The sequence below is a fragment of the Perca flavescens genome, chromosome 19 (assembly GCF_004354835.1).
Source record: "Perca flavescens isolate YP-PL-M2 chromosome 19, PFLA_1.0, whole genome shotgun sequence".
Taxonomy (NCBI): domain Eukaryota; kingdom Metazoa; phylum Chordata; class Actinopteri; order Perciformes; family Percidae; genus Perca; species Perca flavescens.
Genome location: NC_041349.1, coordinates 26,938,422 through 26,960,108, shown reverse-complemented (window position 1 = coordinate 26,960,108; position 21,687 = coordinate 26,938,422). Strand labels below are relative to the sequence as shown.

General features: G+C 43.6%; 1 protein-coding gene across 2 annotated transcripts in view; it reads right to left on the bottom strand.

The window, feature by feature from the left end:
* Positions 1-21,687, bottom strand: part of LOC114545322 (RAS guanyl-releasing protein 2) — a 51,823-nt gene that overhangs the window by 4,211 nt on the left and 25,925 nt on the right. The window contains exons 8-15 of one of the 2 annotated variants that reach the window (XM_028563593.1): positions 20,424-20,540; positions 19,716-19,997; positions 12,361-12,435; positions 11,999-12,121; positions 10,989-11,104; positions 10,756-10,897; positions 5,036-5,072; positions 1,483-1,641 (exon numbers count right to left, since the gene is read on the bottom strand). In XM_028563593.1, the coding sequence (XP_028419394.1) occupies positions 1,483-1,641; positions 5,036-5,072; positions 10,756-10,897; positions 10,989-11,104; positions 11,999-12,121; positions 12,361-12,435; positions 19,716-19,997; positions 20,424-20,540 (1,051 nt within the window). The remainder of the gene's footprint in view (positions 1-1,482; positions 1,642-5,035; positions 5,073-10,755; positions 10,898-10,988; positions 11,105-11,998; positions 12,122-12,360; positions 12,436-19,715; positions 19,998-20,423; positions 20,541-21,687) is intronic. The other variant, XM_028563595.1, reaches the window with a different exon arrangement.

Sequence of the window (21,687 nt, the reverse complement as noted above, 5' to 3'; positions counted from 1 at the left end):
GGGAAAAGAAGTGAGGAATAGATTGGTCAATCAAATGAAAATGCAAAACACTGCCTTAACGCTAATGAAAATGTGTGGCCTTTCGTCTGTTTGCTATGCCAATTCATTCGTCTAGCAGCGTCATTGATCAAGCAGGCTCACGGTGATAAAACAAAGCCAGGCACGGCAACACTTTTGCTAATGTCTGGTAAAAACACTGCATGTATGAGTCACTGGCCTCACAGGGGGGGTGCCAATCACATTTCCATTGCAAATTACACTGTATTGTTTGAGAATATCTCCCAAACGCCAGTGCTCCATATGCTCAGGGAGAGACAAAAGCACCCTTCAAAAAGTGGACTTGTTCCAGTGGTGACATTCAGCGCTGAAAGAGTGCTATAAAAATCCCTCTGAGCTATACTTTTCTGAGACGGTGACTGCAATAGACATTGCTGCATTTTGGAGAAGAAAATTAGATTTGTCTGCTAGTGTTTTTTTTAGAATTGTGAAGGTGTTTTTCATGAGCACTATACTATATTGTGTCTTTCCTTAAATCGTGAAAGCTAATGAACCTATTTCATGCTGCTTGTATGTCTAAAAATATGCCTTTAAAGGTCCCATATTGTAAAAAGTGAGATTTCCTTTTTTTTAACATCAAGCAGGTCAAGATGCTATATAAATACTGTTAAAATATCAAAACGCTCAATCCACAGAGAAATTCACACAGCCCGTATTCAGAAACGGTGTCTTTAAACGAGTCGTCAGGACTCCCGTACGGTTTTGATGGCAAAACTATAAACTGTATATGACTGTGGATCAGAGATAGAGTAGGTTAGCTCTCAACCAAAAGATTGGCGGTTTGATCCCCGGCTCCTCCAGCCACAAAGTGTCCTTGAGCAAGACACTGAACCCCAAGTTGCTCCCCGAACACTGTATGTATAGCTGTCCACTGTTCCTAATGCTTAGGAGGGGTTAAATGCAGAGATTGAACTTCACTACTTTGTACTGTACGATTGTATGTGACAAATACTAATAAAGTTTCTTCTTCTTCTTCTTCTTCTATACACTATATATAGGTACAATGTGGCGCTACAGTGGCATTAGAATCATTCCCCGGCTGCAATGACACTGAGAGCGCAGATATGGAAGACCAGGAAACGCTGACCAATCAGAGCAGACTGGGCTTTTTCCGCAGGTGGGCTTAAAGACATAGGGCGCTAAAACGAAGCATTTCAGACAGAAGGGGAATACAGGTATAATCAGACAGACAGTATGAGAAAAATAATGTGTTTTTTTAATGTTAAAGTATGTAAATATTAATGTGTGTTCTAGTAGAAACCCAAAATACAAGTATGAACCTGAAAATGAACTTTTAAGTTCAGCTGTAAGATGCTAAATTTGAATTTTAAACTTGCCATCAAACAAAAACAGCTAATATTATATAAAGAATTATATATAAATGGTGTACATTTGTTGTTGTTGTTGACATACCAACCAACTGACCTGTGTTCTGCAGGCTGGGAGGGGTGTTGGCAGGTGGAGGGAAGCTGTAGGATCTGGCCTGGAGGGCCGGCGGCGCCTCGTGGCTTATGCTCTTGGTCCTCTTCCGGCACTCGACGGCGAGGCGGCTTCGGCAGGCCTTGTGGCAGTTCACCCCGCAGGCTGCCGCCGGAGCATCCATGAGGCGGGAGAAGGACAGCGGCAAAGAGAGGTGACGGGAGAGGGGGAGAGGACGGGCGGGTCGGAGGAGAGGGAGGGAGAGTCCCCGAGAGAGGAGGCGAGACGGGGAGAAGGAAGAGGAAGGGGAAGATGGGGAGCGGGGCGGAGAGAGAGGGACAGGGTCAGACAGAGGGACCGGCGCAAACAGAAACATCGGGGCGAACGGGAGAGCCAGCGGTGACGGGAACGAGCTTCTACGCGGCATGCAGACACACGAGCACTGGCACACACACACGCTGAGGTCAACGGTGCCTGACAACAACTCTGCCAACCATGGGGAGTCTGAGAGGAGGGGAGCCATGGGTCATTGAGCAAGGCATCACCAAAACATGTGAGTCAAAGAACCTGAACAAACACACACACACACACACACACACACACACACACACACACACACACACACACACACACACACACAGTAGTGTAGTTTTGCCACAGTGACCAACAAGACACTCCCTCCAGAAAAACGTGATTATGCGATCGCATAATTCAACGCATAATCAGCCAAAGTCCGCATATTTATGCGGGCGCCGCATTTTTTTCAAATACGCCGCACTTTCGCCGCATAAATTGCCGATTACTGCGCAAAATATGCAGGGCTTGCATGATTTCATAATCGTTGCAAAAAAAGTCCCATAATATATCTTAACAGAAATTTGAAAAATGTTGCATTTACTTTACACAAGAGCAGCCATTTTCCCCTGTTGCCATGGTAACGTTATGAAGTGACGTAATTATGCGACGTGAACATCATCGAAAAGCAGGATGTTGGGGGGGGGCGGGGAAATCACCTTTTTTCTTTTTTTCATCAAACCGCAGTTTTCGCAAGTTCCCACAATTTCATTGCATAAAATTGCATAAATATCCCGCATATTCCATCGCATTTTTTAAGAAAACGTGCCGCATAATCACGGATTTTTGCCCGCAACAATCACAAAAAAACTCTACAACAAGATTTACATTTTTGAAATGTCCAAGGAAGGTTTTTTTTTTTATTCTGTCCTATGTTCATTTGACCCATCCATCCATCCACCCCAACCTCCACCCTACACGGATTTACGGAGACACGTATCTGTGATACGTCAAAGACAAACGTAATCCAGGATAACATAATGCATTTTTTGTTGTATGGGAACATAATTTTTTTAGACAGGGCTGTACAGGGATTTTTGACATTTTGGGAAATATACAGTACTTACTTGTTCTCTTGGCTCTGGACAGCAGTTTCATATTTAACAGACAACTATAAAATTGGTATTGACCATAGCATCTATCTCTTAATACGAGTGAATAACCCTAAAATATTGAGTTATTCCTTTAAACAGAGAGGAGGGTAAAAAACATGATGCTGTGATATCATAGGATACTGGCATTGTGACAACGCACCCATTCAAAGACAATGAGATGCCTCTCGTATCCAAAAATAAATATAAATATCTAAACGTCTGCCATCGCAAAACACACATCCACACACATTCAGAGGTCCCAACATACCGCTCCTGCACTGGGAATGGTGATTCATTTCAATTATGTCCCCGCCGCGCTCTCTACCTCCCTGAGTACGGGCTAACAATGGAAATGGGGATGAATGGCTCGGGGGCTATCTCATTGACTTCCTGTGGACTCATTAATGCGCTGGAACAAGCCAGAACACTCCCAGTCAGACACCGAGACATACGGCGATGTTGTATCGGTTTGTTTATGTGCAAAGTGCTTCTGTGTTTGCTCTCACCTTTTCACCTCCCTGACATTTTTTTTTTTTTTTTTTAATCCTTTTGTCTCAACAGCAGCAATCACGTAAAAGTATGCTTGCATCAGAAAAGACTGAAAACAAGACACTTGATTTTGGTAGAACAAGTCTCGGTAATTAGAAAATTAGGCGGTGGCAGACTAAGGATCTTTTCTTTTCTCCTCCTAAACACAAGACGCGGGGTGTACACTGCTAGTGACAGACCACAATACCTCAAAGGCCCCAAGGAGCATGAATTACTCCCGTCGCTACGCAACCCAATTGTTCGACGGCAACTTGCAAGCTTTTTAATAAGCGCCAGTCAACCTGCGATGAACCTGAATGAATGGGGAAGCAGTTCATGTTGAGATGGGACAGGAGACAGTTGGCAATTGAAATGCTCGTTTATTTTTTCTCAAGAAGAAACGTGAATACGTTACATCCTCCGACACGCCATGGCTCTGTATACACGCCGGTCCCGTTATTATTGGCCATTCAGTTGTGATCTCTCTCTCTCTCTCTCTCTCTCTCTCTCTCTCTCTCTCTCTCTCTCCCTCCCCCCCCCCCCCAACGGGTTGAGGCAGATAGCCACCCACCAAGAGCGAGGTTTCTGCCTGTTTAAAAGGACGTTTTTCCATCGCTGCTGTCGCACCAAATGCTTGCTTTTATTGTCGGGTCCCTGTAAATTATAGAGTGTGGTCCAGAACTACTCTATCTGAAAAGTGTCCTGTTGTGATTTTACACTATAAATGAAATGTAATTGAATTGAAAATTGCATTGCTACAGTAATAGCTAACTTCAAAAACCAATGCTTGTGCAGACAAATAGCCGAACAGCCTTGTGCTTCAAACAGCAATTGAAACTAATTTGTTGAACAATTGACACAATAATGAAACCCTGCCTGTAAAATGGCTGCCCACGCTACCTTCTCCCATTCATAAAGCTGAGCTGCAATCAGTCACTTCTCCTAAGACTCCAGCAGATGGAAACTTGCATTATTTGCATTTTAGATTTTGGCCTCGATTCCAAAGAAAGTTCCTGCTCGACATCTGGGTGGGAAACGCATGCAGCGTTAACGTTGTTTAGTGTCTGCAGATTATCACTACTTAAGTTTGAGCGTCTGCAAAGACCACCAGCGGCACAGTCACAGAAGCTGTTGGGAGTGTTTGTTTTGAGGCTAATGAGGACGAGAAAAAGACGGGAGGCTTTGGAGGTTGCCTGTGTGTATGTAAATTTGTGAAATGAACCAGCTTCTTTAAACACTGGCCTACGGGGAGTGTTTGAAAGGGCAAATAATAGCACATTGTGTGTAGTGTGGTCGCAGCTGATGGAGCTAATCCTGCTGTAATTGAACGGAGCTTTTTGTGTGTGGACATATATTAAAAGAGTGTGACTTATTTCCAATGGTTTCGGTGTTGATGACATTTACCCAGCACTTTACCTCAGTAGATCTTGGTCTACAGAGGGTGTGTGTGAGTGTTTGATGGCTGGGAATCGATGGCGTCAAAAAGAATGGCTAATTCTTTAAAGGCTTTCACCCTTTCTGAGTGGAACGCGCACATCTGTGCAGCGGACAACGAGTCGGAGCTAAATGTATTGCTCTCTTACCTTTACACTTGTAGCCTTGCTTGTAGAAGCCCCATATCTGCAAAAAGACAGAATAAGGAAGGAATAAAGTGACAGTGGGGGGGTTGGGTGTTAATTAGGACGTGTTTTCATTTCCATGAAGGCAAGAGAGGAATGTTATAATCATGCAGCAATTACAGCGAGATCTGAGTAGGGTAGGCGTTGAAGGTCCATCGTTGTTGTAGGATTTCAAAAGCTCCTTTCTTTCCTTTCTACAAACGTTTTTTTCAACAGTAAATAAATTTTTCGTACACTCTCTACCAATGCTGTAGACCTTTTTCTATTATCTCGGACTCGTTTTGACAATTTTTTTTTCTAAAGTAACGTCCTCCTTCAAAACCTAACCATTGATTCGGAAGACAGTTATTGTTTTTTTTGCTTTTTTAAATTACAAAAAATGAAGCCAAATGATCATCTTAAAATAGAAGACATATTGTCTTTCATATCACATAAATCATGAACAGGTAGGTATGTGGTTTTGAAGAGGATTCTCCTTTTTTTCTGTCTCGGTCTTGACGGTCTTAATTGGACTCAGCCTTGATTTAGACTCCAACCTCTTTGGACTCGGTCTTGGACTTGTCTTAGACTCTACAAAGGTGGGTCTGACTACAGCCCTGCTCTTCACACTTTTGTTTTAGCGCGGTGCTAGCGCTGGAGAGAGCTCCGGCTAACCCATCATAAATCTGCACCAGGGGAATAAAAAACGCTCTGGTTTGTTTGTATGTCTTTGAACTAATCACTATCGTCTTGGGCGGGGCTAAGCCCAGGATGCAACGACTGTGACCTTGCAAAATAATGTCGGGAGGACACTTAGAGAACTTGTTTTGGTAGAACATTTGCACGTGATTAGGCGAGCTAAATCCCTGCAAAAGACAACGGAACATTAAACATTAAAAGATGTATGTTGACTGTGTGATATGACTTTTACTGATAAAAAAAGACAAACATAATTTGAGCGCCGGTGCCCGAGAAGTAAAGCCTGCCTATGCTTTAGCTTTGGATGAGCTCGCTGGACTTCCATCTAGCTTGCTAGCTAGCTAGCTCGGAGGATTTTGAAAACGGTAACACGCAGATAACACGCAACATCCTGTTAGTCAGAATACATTTTTAGCAACTGCACCTTCAAATATACAAATATTTTGTAGTTGTATCTAGGGCTGCACGATATGAGGAAAATAGGCGATATGCGACACCCTAGTCGAATATCACAATAACGATATTACTTGCGATAGATAAACATATTACAATGTACTCAGTTCTGCATTTCTGCTGCTTTTAGTATTCTAATAAAATACAACCAATTGTTATAAATTCTAACGAGTAATTGAACAATAAGACCGTCCAGCACCACCGCGTCATTTAAATGCGACCTGCGCCCATCTGTGTGGCCATGGGCATGCTGGTCTTAGTGAGGTGTGTTCAGGTGCATTCTGGGCGTGCTGGTCTTACAGGGAGGTGTGTTCAGGTGCATTCTGGGCGTGCTGGTCTTACAGGGAGGTGTGTTCAGGTGCATTCTGGGCGTGTTGCTTTTACAGGGAGGTGTGTTCAGGTGCATTCTGGGCGTGCTGGTCTGACAGGGAGGTGTGTTCAGGTGCATTCTGGGCAATATACTGCAGGGGTCTTCAACGTTTTTTTAAGCCAAGGACCCCTAACCTGAAAGAGAGACGAGCAGGGGCCCCCTACTACATACAGTATATTGTATTGAGTTGTTGGATTATGTTGGATTCATGTAATTTTTTGGGGGGATAGAATTTTCAAAAAGGTATTAAACAATAATTTGGCACTCCCCCTACAATGTCTCTGAGGACCCCGTAGGGGTCGCGGACCTCCTGTTGAAGATCACTGATATACTTTATGTAGTAGAAGGTCCCTGCTCGTCTCTCTTTCAGGTTAGGGGTCCTTGGCCTAAAAAAGCGTTGAAGACCCCTGCTCTAAGGTGTGGGGAACAGGGAAATGAATTATAATGGAAACCAATAACTGCCCAAAGGGAAGGAAATATATGTAAAAAGAAATATGCCTTGGTAAGTGGTTGGCAGTAAAGACAAGGTATACACGATTAGCAGTTAATGGGCTAAAACATGTTAAAACACCCGTATAGTTCACATCTAGATACACCCCATTGATGCTGAGACACCGGCACAGGCTGGAGAGAATAAAAGGGAAGGAAGAAAAAGGGGCACAATGGAACCGAGAGAGAGAGACAGAGAGACAGAGAGAGACAAAGGGAAAGAAAGGAGGAGAGAGAGGAGATTGCCGGGACAGAGGGGGTGGAGGGGGAACAAGATCAAGCGGGGCACAGGGAGCGCACAGACAGTGGGGGGAACAATGACATGAAAGAGGCGAGGTGGAGATCACACACTGCACTGGCACATCTGAGGAGGCACAAAATACCCTGACCTCTTCACTCACACACACACACACACACACACACACACACACACACACACACACAACACGCTAACCTACATGCATGCATGCAAACACATTCGTCAATGCGCATTATACACACAAAGACGCACACACACACACACACAGTGAGAAACGGTGCACAGCACAGCCAGAGGCTCTACAACAAAGAGAAGTCAGTTAGGAGCGGAACATCTAAACACAACTATCAACACGGCTCTGCCTACACTGCCTGACCTTTACTGTCTCTGTGGACTGAAAAACACAATGCGCTACAAACAAGAGCTGGAAACACACCGACTTAGGATTCTCTGTTAGCTTTTAGCAAGCTGTACTATTAATCTGGAAAGGATTTGGCACTTAAACTGCAAATACTGCATTTTATTGTGATAACAATGTGCCACTTCCGCTTCTCGATGTCTCCGTACAAGCAGTCAATCAGCATTCCACTGAAGGGGAATGCAAATGGCGTACGTGTCGCTGTTGTAGCTACAAAAAGGCCCTTGTATCTTTCCCATCCAGGCTGGGAGAGTTTCCACTTGACATACCACCCGTTTGCAAAGTGATTTAGAATGTGTGAACAGGTAGGGTTTGATTTCTCAGGACACTGCGACACATTTCAAAAACATTTGAATGTAGTTTCTCCACTGATTGTGATCTATCACGAAGTGCACAACCACCAACAGGGTTGGGGGAAGCACAAAATACGCAAAGTTGAACTTCTTTGGAATAACATTATCTAGGTAGGTTTCTTTCGGGCATTTTCGGTTGACAATAATTACTAGTTTTTTTTCCCACCCCATCAGAAGTCTGTTCATCTTGTACTTTTAAGATAATGAACCACGTTTTTGCGTACTCCTCTTCAGAAAATGCTTTATTTCAGGCCTGTGGGTGCTCTCAGTCATTATGCTAAGCTAACTGTCGCCTGTAGCTGTAGCTTCATGTCTAATGGACAGATGGTAGGATCTTCTCATCTTAGGGCGCTTTCGCACCGGCCTCGTTTAGTTCGGTTGAATCGAACTAGAGTTCGTTTGTCAGGACAGGTGAGAATACGGCATTCGCACTCGGGTGCCCACCAAAAGCGGACCAAACAAGTGTACCCGGAGACCTGCTTGAAGAGGTGGTCTCGGTACGCTTTCAAACGAACTCTGGAGCGGTTCTTATTTATAGTGACACATTATGGTACGCTTGGATTTTTCCAGGTGTGAAACGAAACCGAACCCTGGGAAAAACGCTCCACATTAACAAACTCATCAGCTGATTCCGACCAAAGCAGACAAACTACCGGTGTGAAAAGGCCCTGAGTTTATTTCCCCAAAACTATCCCTTTTCAACTACTGCAACATGCAAACACAGTGAAACAAGTCATGGCAGCTTGTGAAATTTGAAGACTCCTCTCTCCACAAATCTTTCTTCCACACTGCATGCATGGCACAAACATGCCTGAACTAATCCTGTGTGGGAACTGAGGACTTAGTGCGCACGTTGCTGACATCTTTAGGAATAAAACAAGCTGATGAGCTGTGTGAGTGGTGCATGAGATTTTACAGCCGTTAATTAAGTCTCGTACAGTTTGTCTTCAACTGGTTTTTACATCACACAAGTGTGTTTAGTTATAGTTCCAGGGACTGAAAACAGATTTATTGTTGGCACACCCCTCTCCAGATGTGGAAGCCAGCAGCATAAGGTCACCAAACCATGTTCATGGAAATGCTTCACAAGTGCCGGTTCGCAGTATGAACCCAAGTGCACCTCATACATAAAAGGAAGCGATCCTATGAAATGAAATGTGCACGATATTGTTGCTTTGTCATAGATTGATAGATAGCCAATTTCCCCAGGGAGATCATTATCACATACTCTTTATTTCTCAGTCAGGATGAGAAGACAGAGTGAGAGGTATTGACACCTGATTCTTGTTCTTCTTCTAGTGATTACACGAAGCTAAACGGTCAAAAGCCCAAAGGCATGTGTGCGCCGCTCTCTGCAATCTTTCATTTTAAAGTACTCGTGAGCCTGCAGCTAAAAACTTGCTGTAGTCTCCTGAGATAAAAAAAAAAACTAAATAAAAATACTCACACTGCGTGATGCATTGAGTAAAACGCGTCTGTATGCAATTAATTAGGATGGGGCTGCGGGCAGAACAGCTGAAGATGATGAAGCTCCATGTGAGACACTGGAGGTGAGTGAACTCTGCAGTGTTTACAGGAGGACCGGCTTGGCTTGTACAGCGTCTCTGAGACAAGTGCTGAAAAATGGGGCTGCGGGAAAATATTGTTATTGCACAGGAGCCAAGAGGGAAGCACAAAGCAGGCAGAAGAGGAAGAGCTCAGTGTATGTACCACTGCCGCGCGCACACACACACACACACACACATATATATTCAAAGGAAGAAGCCCTTATCTTTCCCTGCTCTCTGTTTGGAGTTTCCCCTCATGATGGTCTGAAAATGCTTCCCCTGGAGAATGTGTGCTCCTTTGAGTGTAAATGATATTCTATACATATCATTTATGACTTACTTCTCTTTTGAGCATTCTCTCTGCAGTACACACAAATGAACTGGATGACATCTGCGTGTCTGCTGTTCAATATTTGGGCCCTATCGCTGTTCTCATTACAGCTGAGTGCTGACTTACTGTCTATGTCTAAATAACAGAGAGCTCCTTGGGGGACTTTGGGAAATGTTAAGGGCCAGAGACACACACACACACACACACACACACACACACACACACACACACACACACATACACATAGATGTAACATTGCCACAGAGGAGGGTTATTATCTCGCCCAATTACCTTCCTCCCATATTTCCCAGAATGCAACTTCTGCAGCGTGTGGCTGTAGCTCAAAGTAATTGGCATTGCCCTGACCTGACAGGAGAGACCTCTGAGAGATGGGGCTATCATGCGCTGCCGGTGACTGCCCAGACAAATGATGAAGTGCAGACAGATGCGGCTACGCGGCTGTGGAAGGGCAGGGGGGGGGGGGATGAGCGCCTCTGACCTTCGACCTTTTTTAACAAACTATACCACATGCCATTGATTAGCTCAGTGAACGAGTCGATGCGTTTGATAACCGATCGGTTTATAAATCATACAGCGGATTCTGTAATACACAAGCTCAAAAACATTGAGATTAGGAGTAGGGGTGTAAATCACAAATTTTATCACGATACGATATATCAATTCTTTGGACGATACAATATTTACTCTGCCAAGACACGATTTGGATTCAAATCGAGGGGCCTGTGACTGATATTTATTTACAATTGCGAAGAAGCTGATACTCACAAAGCCGGCGCAGTGTTCGCAGAACGTGGGCTTGACGTAGGTGCTCTCAGTAAAAGTGTGGATGAAACCCATCTTGCAGTTGAGCAGAGAGCTGGCTTTCATGAAGTAGTCTACCATCTCCTCTCTGCTGATCTTCCCGTCTCTGTGAGAGAAAGCAATGAGACGAGAGGTCGGGTCAAGTGTGCACACCGCGTGGATTTTAGCAACGGTGTACACATCTGCACAATGCTCACTGGTTCTTGTCCAGTTCTCCGAACTTGCTCAGGTATGGGAAGTTGTTCCTGATTGCTTCAAATTCATCCCTGGAGATGTGGCCGTCCCCATCTGAGTCAAAGTTCTTGAACACCGACTGTGAAGATGAGGGTTGTGATGGTTAGTTTCAGTCTGAATTCTGCTAGAGAGTCACAGAACCCCCTGACATGTTTTTTGCCGAGTAATTAGCCAAGGTTAGAACCTGACAGGGTGGGCAGTAAGATAATATTCTTTTGTGTGTGTGTGAAATGTATGAAATAAGATTTAATTTAGGCCGCTGTCTGAAGGCCCTGACAATTCCCCAATGTTAATAACCCATTATAAATGAATTAAGCATGTTTTTGAGCAACCTTTTAATAACTAAAGTCTACAAACTAGTCAAACAATCCATTACATAGCAAGTTAGCAGTTTAGCCACAAAAAGCTACTGGTAGCAGACCACGTAACGCTGTAACAGCCAAACCCCCGAATGTACAAAAGTGAGCAAAGGTGCATTCAGTTACTTATGATTTGTTAGGAAAGGATTGTGTCAATTCTTCTTTTAGAAGTTACAGAATTTACTGTAACATACACAGTTCAATCGCAGACAGCTGCGTGCCATACCCATCTCTCTCTGCTCATTTCATTTCTGCAACCATGCTCTCTGTCCAATTCAAAACAATAAAAAAAAAAAAAAAATCCCAAAAATTGTAAAGAAAAGAATCCTAATGGGCAGCCATTATAGAAATCGACCCATTGGGCTTTAAAGTATTCTTAACCCACAAGCTGCTATTTCGACTTTCAATTTCGAGGTCAAAAAACATCAAACATCACCAAAAATGGAGTTACAGGCTTTTCTGATGACCCCTACCAGCGTTGTTAAGATAACTAGATATTTGGCCAAAGAGCCAGGAGCACTTTGCGGTCATCATGTAAAGTTGGCGGTGGGGAGGAATAACAGATGGCTCCCCCAAAGCCTTTAACTGTCCCTCAGGTTCCAGTCAGCACTCACCTCCACCATCTTCTCTATGTGTTTCTTGATGATGGTCGGGTCGGCGCTGGGCTTCACCGACACAGCCCACTCGTCGATCATGGTGGGCTTGGGGTCAGGCGCCGGGGCGGGGCTGGAGTTCTGCTACAACCAATGAGAAACCAAAGAGGGTGAGATCAGTATCAGCCAGGAGGAGGGGGAGGGGGTGAAAACAGTGGATCAGAACGTCATGAGAGAAGGAATAGAAAGAAATCTTAATATGCATACGTGTTACCATCCATCATATCAAGACAGGAGCAGAGTGAGGTATATCACTGCCAAATATGGGATATTTAAGAACAGGCTGCCACAGGACCCAAAGTGTACATTCGTGTGCTGCTCACCGCTGGTTTGCGAGGTTCTCTCTGTAGAGACATCTGGTAGATCTCCTCCTCTGTGTGGTACTGGTCCAGAGACACCTGAACACAACAGCACATACTGTAAAGGGCCAGCGGGACCATATTGTGTCTGCATTTTCGATGTTTTTGCCAAGAACTGAATTTCTGTGGGTTTAGCCTCCACTACATTCCAGAAGAAATCACCAGTCATACGTTGTACACATTTTTAGTGATTGTACTTAAAGAAGTGTTTGTACAGTTATTGTAGGGGTGGCAGTGGCTCAGTCTATAGGGAGTTGGGTTGGTAACCAGAGGGTCGCTGGTTCAAGTCTCCATACAGACCATACGGTGGCTGGAAAGTTGCCAGTTCACCTCCTGGGCACAGCCAAGGTGCTTTTGAGCAAGGCAACGAACCCCCAACTGCTCAGGGCAGCCTGTCCTTTGACAGCTGCAGCTCCCCCACTCTGACATCTCTCCATTAGTGCATGTATAGGTACTGAGCATGTGTGTGTGTGTGTATTTCAGGCCTGTGTGTAATGTGTGCTCTAAAACATTGTAATTTCCCTCGCGGGATTAATAAAGTGTAGATTATTATTAATATTAGTAAATGGCACAATGTACCACTGTGGACGTAGGCAGCAGCAAAACATATTTTACCTACCTAAAAAAAGGCCCAATCAATATCAGTTTGAGTGTACGCTATATTTGGAATATTTTCACCGCTTTACCTTGCTGTTAGACAGCCATTTCTGATAGGTGACTGACGCTGTGATGTCCATCTATACTCTCTGTAAAGGCACCGGAGTCCTTTGACAAAAACAGTCCTTTTACCTCGCAAAACACAGGAGTTGCTGGTCTGCCATCTACTGTAAATAATACACTGACTATGGAGGAGTATCTCATACAACCCCCACTTCAAAAAAAAATCTGAACTATCCCTTTTAAATACATGTAGTGTCTTATAATACTTTAAAAGTATACTGAATAGCAGGCTGAAAAGCAGTATTTCACTGCACTCGCTGGTTGGAAGTTGCACGCTTGAATCGTTGCGGAGTGTGGTGGCTGTGTGCTCCATGACAACGCTATGGTTACAACAATTAATCTGACGATTATTTTCTTGATTAATTGATAGTTGTTTGGTCTAGAAAATGTCAACAACTCAAAGATATTTAGTTTACTGTCATAGAGGAGTGAAGAATCTACAAGATATATATTCATATTAAAGAAGCTGGAATCAGGGAAATGTCCATATAAAATGATTTAAAACTCTGAATCGATAAAATAGTCGCAGATTAATTTAAGAGTTGACGACTAATCGATTAAGCAATGCATCTTTGCAGCTGTAATGACCACCATCATATTCCAAATAGATCACAGAATATTGAAGGCCGTGCAATGTGGTTGAAAGCTCTAAAAGCGTGTAAGTGGTCCTTTTGAGCTTGGATTATAATGACATGCGCACTGTTTGCAAACACAAACGTGATGAACAGTGAGCGTCCATGCTCAAATATTACAATGGTAGTTTTTGTATCCTTTTAAAAGAGTGTTTGGAACTGTTGCCAGAATTCATCTCCACCACAAAACAAATAAATTCCTGCATAGATTCCAGGAAAAGGCAGCATTTTAGAGGCGTAGTCCAACTGCAAATATTGGTGAAATAGACACAACGTGACCAAATAAGGCTGTGGTGTACCCTCAGTGAAACTGCAGCCTCGGTTTCCTATTTATTTTCTGGCTTATTAACACAAATGCCTTCTCACACACTGACCTGTTCATTACAGGACGTGTTAAGCACAGACATCTTTTACTATGGCAACAGGTTAGAGAGCAGCATCGATTTTATTTATTTTTTGCTCCAGCCAACATGTTTCAGCCAACTGTTGGGTGTAATCATCCACTGCATCTATTGTTGGCCTCTAATTCTTTTCTTTTCCTCCGAGCTATTTTCTCACCCTAATTGTGTTTCCTGGCTTTTATTGAGTAGAAGTGGTAATTGCGGAAGAAAGAAAGAAAGAAAGAAAGAAAGAAAGAAAGAAAGAAAGAAAGAGGCTTTTCTTCTTGTTTGGCTTTCTGATTTAGTGGCGCTTACAGTATTTTTCCGGGAGAAGGTTAACCGTAGCTTGTTCAACACATCCGAGATGATACAGAATTGACTTCATGTCAAAGGCCGACGATGATTACTGAAAAAGGAGGGAAACTTGTGCGATTTGCAGACATGTCTGCGTAGAGATTATTTTGAAGGATTTATCGACTTTCTTTCCATCTCCTTTCCTCGCCCCCCACATAAGCGCTGGCATAAGATAATTGGGTATTGACTCTGTCCAGAAAAACTTCCCCGGTGCCGCTCAGCTCCAAAACCTGTCAAGATGTTATCTTTCATTTTCACAGAGGAAAAAGTTGAGCCAGCTACCAATCTCACTCTAACACCTGCAGCCTGATTGATTAATCTCTTGGGATTGTTTAAATACATAAAGCTTCTCAAAATCTGCCAAGAAACTTACAAACACACCCCGGCTTCATTGCTAAAGAGCAGGCAGCAACAAACTAAAGTCTCAGTCCGGGGGGGGGGGGATCAGACCTTTAGGGATGCCTGGCACCCTTTGAACGTCATTTATTTTTTACCATTATTCTACGGTGCTAACCGTGCATTTAAACATAATTTTGGACCATCATGGCAAGGGGAAACTTTGAATTATGTAACTAAAAAGAAACCAGCAATTCTGAGAAAACTTATTTTAATGCTGAGCCACAGGGCCATTACTACAAAGGTGAGGTGGTGTAAAAACTTAAATGGGATATCCATCTATGGAAAAGCTGATATTTCCAAAATGCAGTATCAATGTGAGATTCATGCGATTTTGACTAATGGCTGACAAGCACCATCTAGGCATTACATTACATTACTGCCTGAAGACGCACTTTTTTGAAAACTGGTCCCAGGGTGGAAAAATTCGAAAACACTGCCCTCGCGTCTTCGTTTGCACGGCGAAGCCGCATACCCGCGCATCGATGATGTCATTGCCACACCCCTCGACCTCTAGCCTTTGGCCTCTTACCCCGCGACGACGTCTCATAACAACAACACCACCTACATAAACGTGCATCCGTCCTAATCATGGATGTACTGTATTAAGAGATTAGCATATAGCTAGCTAGCTTGTGTTTGGTTTCTTCTACTACCTTCCTCTTCCTTTGTGTTGGCGTTCTAACCTCCGGTGGATTTGTGAGGACTATGGTTAACTGCTCCTCAGATCTCTGCAGGGTAAATCCAGACAGCTAGCTAGACTATCTGTCCAATCTGAGTTTTCTGTTGACTAAAACTACTTTTGAACGTACACCTGTTCCTCCAAAACAAGTTCCCAAGACTATTTTACAGCGGCACCGTGGCTCTTTCCGGCGCTTAGCGCAGCCCAAGACGATTGTGATTGGTTTAAAAATAAAAAAAAATAAAAAAAGCCAATAAACCAGAGCACGTTTTTCTCCCATCCCAGAATGCTGTGTGGACTTGTCAGACCCTCCTCCGCAGCGCTGTGGAGGAAGGTCTGGTAATGCGAGACTAGGATGTTTTGTAGGCCGAGACAGAGAGCGTGGAGCGAGTTGCAAAAGGAGTGTAGAATGTTTACACCTTTAGAATGTAATGGTAATAGTATCAATGGGGTCTCTTATAATAAAAAGGCTTTACTGCAATAGTCTTGAGATTTAAAAGGAGATACTGATTCCCCTGAGGTCCTGTTTTATGTCGTTTCAAATTCAAAGCGCTCTGACAGCAAAAGCCCTTTAGTCTTTAATCAGGATGCGGGAACAGACCGAGGTTTCACTGCAGGTTTACCATTTAAAGTTCAGTGAAGTTCATTGAAGAGATGCTGAAACGCGGGTCGTGACTCTTTGTCCTGGATAAAAGCATGAATCTTAAAAAAAAAAAAAAAAAAAAAAGGTATTTGACAACCAGATAACCGTGTTATAGCAGTCAACCAAAGATGTAGAAATAAACGCATGGTTAAATCCTCTCCACATCACTGAAGGTGGTTTTTTTTACTTAAAGGAACACTCCACCAATTGTAATTTAGTTTACTCGTCATTCGGAGTACTATACAGCCTGTGGAAACAGTTGCATCATGTTTTCTGTGGCTCTGTAGGAGCTTTCCCAAATAAAAAATATAATCCTGATGATGTCACCTGAGTAATCTGGGTTTCTGGCTTAAAGTTTGTACAGAAAGACTGCAATACAAACAGAAGGTGTAGAGTGTGAAAGGAGTAGACAATTAGGAGGCCATGAGGATGAAATATGCTATACAGTAACCCTTTTTAAAATGTGTCCATTACAGTTTGAACTTCAATAATTAGCAATTTATTATCACAGATGACATAATTTCGACCAAGACCACTCTGGACCATATCTGTTTGAGACAACTGAATACTGCATGCTTTGGTTACACATCGCCGCTGTCAACCAGAACCCTCGTATCTCCATATGTTGTCATATTTTTTTTCCATAAATAAATGCTACGGTCCCCCTTTAAGTCTGTCTGTGGGTTTTACAAATATTTATACAGTGATTAGGCGATTTCTTCTAACTTTGCCGACGGTAAGAAGCTTAATATAATCTTAAAGCAATAGTGCGTAGTTTCTGTCTCCCCCATCAGGAATGTCTAAGTAATGACAACAACACTGTCGGCATGTCCGATAGTGGGTAGCTATAGTGGGTAGTTTCTGGAATTCGAAGTAATGACAACAACACTGTCAGCGTGTCCACATGATACAAGCCTTTGGTGATCGCGCACGCGCCCCCCACCCCTCCCCAACGCAGTTGCTAGTAGCCAAGGAGGACACGGCGGAATAAAAAAAAACATGATGGACTCTTCAGAAGAGGTCATTATCTTCACTCGAGTTTCTGCGTGCGAAAGTCGCCGGACGCCACAATCTTCTGAACATAGCCCTACTGAGAAATATAGAGAGAGTTGTGTGGAGCTGATAGTTTTAATTAGCTTTATCTTTGGCAATGAGTTAAATATAACGAATGTCCATTAATATAAAAAAGTTACACCCTAAAGCTTTAAATGTCAAATTAGGCTTTTTTTTTTTTTTTTTTTCATTTCCTGAAAAGCAACGGTTTTGGACATGCAAGGTTTTCACCCAACAGCGACGATATAATCTCGGAACCTTTGTCTGTACACAGATTTTGTCCCAGCTGGCTACTGTACAGCCTGTCTGACCAGGAGCCAATCAAATCACAGCAGAACAAATTTCGGCGTATCAAACAGGCTGCCTGTTACGCCGCATGGACTCAACGTTTTTTCCACCTACTTCACTGCTGTCTGGCTGGTTAACGAGTGCTTCCAAATTCTGCACTTGATGATGAGCAGCAAACTCACAGCATCTAAATCAGGACCTGATTTTACCCAGTGCAAGCTGTTCTTCACAGGTACATCTTAAATCCAGGCCAAACGTCTTAGACGCTGCACATGCATAGAGCTGTATCAATTCAAAATTTTGCTGTACAATTAATTGTCTCACAAATAATTGCGACTAACAATGTAATTGGCTCTTTCAGTCAAAAAAAATATATATATTCATTTATCCATTACTTTTTTAAACAAATTAAAGTTTTGAATGAATTCCAGGACACATCTTTTGGTTATATCACTGTTATGTGACCCAGATAATGTAATACCACAAGTACACAGCCTATGTCATTTTGTGTTGCTATGAACGTGTAGCGGGTCAAGTGCCTACGGAAGAGGATTAGGGCCACATGTGGAAAAAAATATATTTGAGTTCTGAGTTTAATCCCAGAATTCTGACTTTAAGAATGATATAGTCCGACCAATAATCACTTATATACGGAGCCCCCCTGGTCCCACTTTGTAAAAAAATACAAAAATAATTAACTATAACTATAACTATATAACTATCTCGTGGCCATCTCGTGGCATCAAGATACGTATCTCGTGGCCACAAGATCGTATCTTGACCACATGTGGCCACATGGCTATCTGTGGTGTTTTGGTTTGCCTGGCACAGAACTGAAGATTCCTCCCAGCGCACCTGAGGCAGATCTCATCAGGAGAGATGCTGGAGGAACATGGAACATTTTGATAATGAATGGCTGAGACATAAGGAGGGAAGAGGAGCGGATGCTACAGGAGTGCAGGACGGAGCACAGGTAGACGGGCAGGACAGCAGAGCCGGAGGACAGCGGTGGATGTTTGGCGGATCGGCGCGTTGGCGTTGTGGCCCCGAACGGGAAAAGCAGAGTGGACGTTGCGTGCTGCTGGCCCTCTTCCCCCTCCCTCATACAGAAAAGGGTAAAGACTGTAGTCCCTTTCTCTATAGACTGGTTGAAATCCGATTTTCTATTTTTGCCCAAATCACACTCGCACAACGCCAACGCGCCGATCCTCCAAACATCCACAGCTGTCCTCCGGCTCCGCTGTCCTGCCCGTCTACCTGTGCTCCGTCCCACGACGTTTCTTTTTCGCTCTCTATCCGCTCCTCTTTCCTCCTTGTGTCTCAGCCATTCATTATCAAAATGTGGAGCGCGTTCCGTGTTCCTCCAGCATCTCTCCTGATGAGATCTGCCTCAGGTGTGCTGGGAGGAGTCTTCAGTTCTGTGCCAGGCAAACCAAAACACCACACTATATTCAAAATAAAACACCCAAAACACCACACTATATACAACATAACAAAACTCTGGCTGCCTGGCTTCACTTTGTGACATATATACATGTAAAAAGTATAAATAAAGGGTATCAAATATGAAGAAGAATTATAAAGGACTATGGATATGCAGCCTACAAGATTTACATTACTGTATTAACAGAATTGTGATGAACAGTACTAGTTAATAAATAGAAGCAGAACTGCAGCAAACTATATTGCACACTGAATATTAAAATGGAGAATATTGCACAGAATGTGAAGTATGGCACTGCACTACATCTCTACACTATCTTGAGGCCTCAAGATAATATCTTGTATCTTGTGCCTCGAGATACTATCTCGTGGCCTCAAGATACTATCTTGAGGCCTCAAGATAGTATCTTGAGCCACGAGATAGTATCTTGAGGCCACGAGATAGTATCTCAAGATAGTATCTTGAGGCCACAAGATAGTTATAAATAATTTTTTTGACAAAGTGGGACCAGGGGGGCTCCGTACTTATATAATTACAATTTGGCATATCTAAACAAAATCAACAATTACCATTCATACGCCTTAAGACCTAGAATGTTAGCAATTACTTGCGGTTAAACTAAGAAACTGTGATTGTGTAAAAAAACAAACGATTGACAATTAGACAATTTATGTAATAATTGTTAAAGGCCTAACACATGCACATTCTGGCCGCTTTCTGCACTCACCGTGAGCAGGTTGAGCAGGTCCGTGTTGGCGTCGACGTGAGGCGGCGTGGTCTGGATCAGCGCCAGCTCCTGGAGGATGGCGTACAGCTGTTGGGTCTTAGTCAGGTTGACCCGCGTTTTCTCTTTGTCGGCCCAGTCAGGCAGCGCCACGTGCACGGCTATCAGATCTTTCAGGTGCACGCCGAGGATGGGGAATCGGAAGCCCGAGCACTCGGAGAAGCGCTTGCGGTACTGACTGTAGTTCCCACATGAAGTCACCAGTTCAATGAGGTTGTTAAAAACCTGAGTGAGCACAGGAGGACAACGCTCATTCATGGGTGGACGGAATGGAAAAGGGGATGAGACGAGAGTTGGCAGGAAAGAGAGAGCCTCTCGCAAGAGAGATTTGTTTGGAAGAATCAAGTACATTCTGGAAAACTTTTGCTCCAGATGGACTTACATAACTGACAAGACTGTTTCTCTCCCAACAACAGTTGCATTCAACATTCCCATTTATGTAGCTCAAATTCATGCTTCTGAAAAGCCAGTGTGTAGGAAGCTTGGCAGCTCACACAGAAGGGAGTTGTTGATTACTGAATCAAGATTTAATATCGCTTGTTAGCTAAGTGCATCGGCATGCAGTGAACATTGAATTTGTGTGCTCAGTGTCAGGGTGTGCATGCCAGAAAGAGATCAGTGATGGTTTGGGGGCGGTAGCAGCTACTGCACCTTGTTGGTCTCGGCGCTGATGTGGCTCTGCGTGTCCTTGAGGCGAGAGATGGAGCTGTTGCTGAGGCCGCCCACCACAGCCATCAGCGTGTTGAAGTTCTGCAGCTGCAGCAGCTTCTGTGGACGACAAGGAGGCAAATATTAGGAGCAAGGGCGTAGGTTTTGTTTCAACATTGGGGGAAGAAAACATATATTTACATACATTTACATGTTTGAGCCCCCTGAAGGGTTATTTTTACGTCTTTTGAGTGGGTTCCTTCATTTATTTTGAGGGGGATAAATCTAGCTCTTCTAAATATTGGGAGGGGAGGGGCAGACATATCCCCTGCATCCCCCCTGAAATCAATGCCTATGATTAGGAGTGAGGGTGAAAGAGGAGACGGTGAATGGACGTGTGAGCCACTGCTAAAAAGGATTTTAAGGAGAGCGAAAGAGAGAAGCTGGTTCAGGTTTAAAAAAAGATTTACAGTATAAGGAGTCGGATATAGCTGCAGGAAAAAAAACAAAAACAAGTAGAAGCAAAATATAAAGCCAGAGGAAAGTGTTCAGCAGCCCACAACCGCACACAACCTAAAGTGAGTTCACCGAGTTATTACCGAATGCTTTAACCTGTCCATGTCAAACTTAAGCTAACACTTTGTGAATGGCACTCCGCAGGGCTTCCCCCCTGCCCTTCAGCCTGCGTGGCATCTCGCAGAAAATCAATGGGTTCGCAGCTGTGTGGGAGGGCTGCCGGATTCGATCATTTGATTCAGCTCAAACATCCTTTGGAATCAATTGGCAAAGCAGTGTGGAGGGCAGCCCGGCTTCCGCAGAGTACGTTGTTGCTCAAACTGCACTCGCACGTAGCCGCATGTCATCCTATTGGTGATGTGGCTATTTATCAAAGCCTGAAGGCACAGACACGTACACAGAGAGAACAGATTGTGAAATGGAGCTTTTCAATGAGAATTACGTTTTTTTTTGCATTTTAAATTATTACGCAAGTCTGTGCACTCAAGTCTAATGAACATGAGTCATTTGTAATGCGCTCCCAACAGGAAGCTGAAATGGGACACGACTGGCGCACCCTTAGGGAAGCTTTGGGAAATGTCAAGTATGTCGAGGCTACCTTCTGTGCTGCCTCTAAATACATTTGAAATCAGCTTGAACATCGTTTTTTGTCCCTGCATGTGCTCGCACTGGGCATTTCAAATTGGCAAAGAATTGGCGACGGGATTTCCAGATGGGATGGGCTGTCTCTGATGTAACAGCCCAAATGTTC